Source organism: Silurus aristotelis, assembly GCF_946808225.1.
Source record: "Silurus aristotelis genome assembly, chromosome: 2".
NCBI lineage: Eukaryota > Metazoa > Chordata > Actinopteri > Siluriformes > Siluridae > Silurus > Silurus aristotelis.
This window is the reverse complement of record NC_139575.1, coordinates 4,127,496-4,132,693: the sequence shown is the minus strand read 5'-3', so window position 1 is coordinate 4,132,693 and position 5,198 is coordinate 4,127,496. Positions and strand designations below refer to the sequence as shown.

Genomic DNA, 5,198 nt, shown 5'->3' with positions numbered 1-5,198 from the left:
CAATTTAGTCTCCATTTGCTGTTTTAATAAGCTCCACCCTTCTGGGAAGATGTTTAACTAGATTTGTGGAGATTTTCACTCATTAGTCCACAAGGGTGTTAGTAAAGTCAGGTGTAGGTGAGGTGAGGAGACCTGGCGTGCAGTCAGCTTTCACATTCATCCCAAAGGTGTACAATTGGATTTGGAGCTTTATAGCAGGAGATCTTCCACACAAATCTATTAGATGGAAAGCATATCTTCAAGGTGCTGGATCATGGAGCTTTAGGCACAGGAGCATTGTCATGCTGGGACAGGTTTGGGTCTCCTAGTTCAAATGAAGGAAGAGTTTCATGCTGCATTCATAGACGTCCTGTAAAATCACTCGTTTTTAAATTTGTGGAGCAGAACCACATATTTTGGGTGTCCCAATACTTTCGGCGATCTATTTGTAGACTTAGATGACCGGTCATTTCTTTAACATCAGCAGAACCACTGCATCCAGGATCTTTGCAATGGTCTTTCCCTCACACACACACATACACATATGGTTTCTATCTCTTTCATCCTGGATCCATAAAAGGTGTGATGGAAATTTGAAATGAACACACTCAGCCATGAGCCTCTTAGCAGATTGGTAATTGCAAACAACTGGACGGCGAGCGAGACTTCCCCCGACGCTCTGGGAACGCCGGCCACACTCGAATAGCTGAAAGCGACAAGCACCTGGGCTTCTTCCAGACCTGATTTTTAACCTGGACGATGGAATTGTTCCACATACACCGCGCTCCGATGCTAGGAATTAGATTGAAGAAATGAAAAAAGGAACATTTGGAACGATATCATACACTGTGAGGAAAAATGTGAAAGTGGTAGCTGAGTGGTTAAGGCTCTGGGTTACTGATCAGAAGGTCGGGGATTAGGGCCCCTGTATCGCCAAGCTGCTCCTGAGAAAGGCCCTTAACCCTCTGTGCTCCAGTGGTGCTGTATCATGCTGAAAAAGAACCTGTGACAAGTATAAAGGTTATTTTCTTAACTTCTTTTCTTTTCTTCTCTTTTCTTTTCCTGAAAAGGTGTGTTCAGTGGTAATACTACTACCATCCACTAGGGGCATGATAAGAAAACGCTATTTATCTGTTTATGTTTGTTCATCTGTGATGAACAAAAAGTTCTGAAAATATCAACGATGAAACATTTCCGAACCTGGCAGGACCAATTTGGAGGCACACAATTATATATAAGACGGATGCACTAGCATGAAAATGTTCCTTTCACCTGAACTAGGAGACCCAAACGTGTTCTAGCTTGACATTGCTCCTGAGCACAAAGCCAACTCTATGAAGATACGCTTTACATGGGTTAAAATGGAAGATACTGGACATTCGGTGCAACCCAGATGAGGATTTCTTCCTTATGCCATCTTGGGGAGTTTTTTCCTTCACCACAGTCGCCACTGGCTCGCTCATCAGGGACAAACTATCTGTGTAAATCTGAGACAATGTTCATTGTTAAAAGTGCTATACAAATAAAAATTTAATCTCCTGCTATGAAGCTCCAACCCTATTGAACGATGAATGTGAACGCTGGCTGCACCCCAGGCCTCCTCAGGTCTCCTCACCTCACCTATATCAGTACCTGACTTTACTAACACACTTTTGACTAAATAAATCTCATAATAATCTCCTCATAATTTAGTGGAACATCTTCCCAGAAGAGTGGAGGTTATGATAAGGGGAAAATGGGGACTCAATGTGATTTTGTCTCAGATTTGGGTCTCGTTCATACACAGGAATATTTAAAACAACTGCGTCCAGTTTTTGGTGGTAGAACTACATTTGTCTGGAAAAGTCAGGTGTCCTATTACTTTTGTCTGTATGCCACTACATACCTAATTTCATTAAAAAGAAAAAAAAATTTATAATTGTCCTCATCAAATTCATCTTTAATAATTAGAACCTAAATCAAATTTACATTTTGCAATAAATGGTAGAAAACATTTGCATTTTTGCATTTTTGCAAAGGAGTTTTTCTTTAGCACTGATGCCACTGGTTCGCTCATTAGAGATAAACTTATAGGCACTAACATCAATTCCAATATTTTAACCTCTTTATTTCTGTGAATTGAAGTTAATTGAATTTTTAGCATGAACAAATATGAATATTTATTAATTCTTAGTTGCTCTAGAGACCAGTTTCTACAAAGTGCACTTAGTCAGCAAGGACCAGTGTGTGTAAACATGAACTGTTGGTTTGCTCCATAAGAGAAATTAATTCCTTAAGATGATCGGAGCATCTGACAAAAGCTGTAGAACAGGGGTCACCAACATGGTCACCCGCAAGGACCACATGAGTCGCCCGGGGGCCTTTTGTAAAAATCGCTCACCGGTGAGCTGCATCGAATTTTTTCTTGTTGCTATTTTTTTTAAATCACACTTACATTGGTGTGAATTTATAAATGACAATTTGAAAATATAGATGACTAGATATAGATCAGTATCATTAATTATTAATATTAACATAATTAAAGGTAAATTCAGCAAATCTGTTATTTCAGAACTCGTGTGTATCAAACTGGTAGCCCTTCACATTAATCCGTACCGAAGAAGTAGCTCTCGGTTTCAAAAAGGTTGGTGACCCCTGTTGTAGAACCTTCTCTATTGTATAAAAGAACCAGTGAAGAACCTTTCTCTAGTCTAAAAAAAACAACAATTTCACTAAGAAAGAACAAGGGCTTTGTGGACCTTCAGATCTTCACAGAACCATACACCTTACCTCGAGAACGAACCAGTGAGGAACCTTAAAGGGATGAGAAAAAACTGGAACATTGGAACATAAAGTGGAAGTTAGTGTGTGTGTGTGTGTGTGTGTGTGTGTGTGTGTGTGTGTGTGTGTGTGTGTGTGTGTGTGTGTGTGTGTGTGTGTGTGTGTGTGTTAACACAATTTGGCTGCTAGATGGCGCTGTGTGTTCGTGTCATCCAGCCAAATCGTGTAAACCAGCACCCCGACTCTTGGAGCTGTGTGGTTTTGGACGTCATGCCGTCCTCGGGTGGTTATAGCGCCTCATTTTGGTGGCTTGGCTGATTTCCCGTTTCCGGTCTCTCTCTCTCTCTCTCTCTCTCTCTCTCTCTCTCTCTCTCTCTCTCTCTCTCTCTCTGCGTCTCCTCTTTCCGCTATTTATCCCGTTCTAAATATATACACGCCTTTTTTTTTTTCTTTTTTTTTTTTTTTTTACTTTCCTCCACAAATGTAACCCCAGGGTTAATAAGCCATGCTTGTTTTTTTTGTTTTTTGTTTTTTTAATTCTTGGATTTGGATCTTCAATATTTTCTCTATTTCATTCACTTAAATGTTGTCAGAGTTGCAAACATGTTTCCTGCCCACTTTTGCAACATTTTGCGCATTTGTTCAATTCAATAGAATTCAATTCAGTGTGATTTGTTTGAACGCTTTTAGAAATGCATCTTGTCCTGAAACTTTCCAGAAGTAAACTGACTACAAAAAAAATCCCTATAGGATTATTTAATATTAATTTTTCCAATAATAAGAGATCAAGTGGCGACAAAGTGAGAAAAAAAAATCTCCCTGAGATGGTAAAAGTTAGAAACCTGGAGAGGACCCAGACTCCATCCTTATCCTCATTACAGTTCCATCATTCTTCAAGTTATCAACTGTTCCCTAATGGAGACCTGAATACAAAATCTGTTCATGGACGCATTATGATTAATTACAAACAAGTTCATTAAGTTCACGCATGCATGCATGCTTGAGACAAGTTCCAGTCTGTGTGAAGATGTGGAGATGTTGAGATGTCTTCACTTGACTGTGCTTGTTGATGTTTAATCATCTTTCCACCCTGTTCCTCAGCGTCTCGCCATTATCCTCTAATCCCCGTGTTTGTTTGAGTTCTCTCTCTAAACCTAATAAGCTTCCAGCTTTCTTCTCAACAGTTTGGCAACCGAACCACAAACTTCTCCCAGATCCACTCTGGCACTTTTTTTTGGCAAGCGGGAATATTACATCATTACATTTTAAAGACAGAGACCAAATAATTTTTTTTAACAAATTTATTTTTCTTCCAAAAAGAAGAAAAAACCGCATTCCACATATCTTTGGCATCACCTTTAAACAAAAAAAAGATACCGCAAATATCTAAAAAAAATGCAACGAACAAACATTAAGTATAAATCTCGTTTCAATATGAACTTCTCTCCCTTTTTCTTTTGAGCTGTACAAATATAGTGCATAAAAAAATCTCTTGTGAAACACATCTCCATCCAAAGAAAGAAAAAAAGAAAAAAAGAAACACAAGTAACAAATGAACAGACAAAATATAGAGCATAAGAACAGTGTTAAAGTCTTTCGTGTGTGTGTGTGTGTGTGTGTGTGTGTGTGTGTGTGTGTGTGAGAGAGTCTCTTGGTTGTTCTACCAAGGTCTCCAAACGGAGTCTGGAGTGAGCGACGCTTCGCGCGGAGACGCGGCGGCTGAAGGGAGGCCCGTGCCCGCGCCGCTCGCGTACACCGGGATCACGGGGCCGCCGGGGTTGAACGCGCCGCTGGGGATCAAGAAGGCGAATTGTCCATCCGTGGCCGGGACGAGCTGGAAGCCTCCGTACACCTTGGCCGCGTCCGAAGGCGACGCGCCGGGGGGAGGCGCGCTCTTGCAGGCCGGCACCGGCACGGGCACGTGCGTGGCGCCGGGGATCTGCACCACGGGCTGACCGAAGGTTGCGGAAGGAGGCGGCGGCGGCGGCGCGGCTCCCGCGTGCGCCTGCGCCGAGTAATTCATCGCGTTCAGCTGGCTCATGCAGCTGGCCAGGTGTCCCAGGAGCCGCGTACGCACCTCGGCGTTCACGCCCTCGCACGTGGACAGGAAACGGGTCACCTCGTTCATGCACTCGCTGAAGCCTGCGCGGTATTTCCCGAGCACGGTGGGGTCCGCGTTCAGAGCGGCTGCGGGAGAAGAGAGGAAGAAAAAAGTGAAAGTGAGTTCCTCATCATCATCATCATCATCATCATCATCATCCTATCGCGTGCGCTTTATTGCAGTGAACTGACTTCATCATACGGGTTCTCTAAGATCTTTTTTATTTATTTTTCATGATTATATATTAATTATATTATATTATACCCTCACCGGTCATCTGCGCGCGCTGCATGTTCCTCAGGTGCTTGACGGTCATCTCCAGGATGTCGGCTTTCTCCAGTTTGGAGTGTCTGGAGCT

General features: G+C 42.4%; 1 protein-coding gene across 1 annotated transcript in view; it reads right to left on the bottom strand.

The window, feature by feature from the left end:
* Window positions 1-3,475: 3,475 nt before the first annotated feature.
* her6 (hairy-related 6) overlaps window positions 3,476-5,198 on the bottom strand; it is a 2,776-nt gene continuing 1,053 nt past the window's right edge. Inside the window, exons 3-4 of the mRNA XM_083564574.1 lie at window positions 5,111-5,198; window positions 3,476-4,926 (exon numbers count right to left, since the gene is read on the bottom strand). Of these exons, the coding sequence (XP_083420700.1) occupies window positions 4,400-4,926; window positions 5,111-5,198 (615 nt within the window). The 3' untranslated portion in view covers window positions 3,476-4,399. The remainder of the gene's footprint in view (window positions 4,927-5,110) is intronic.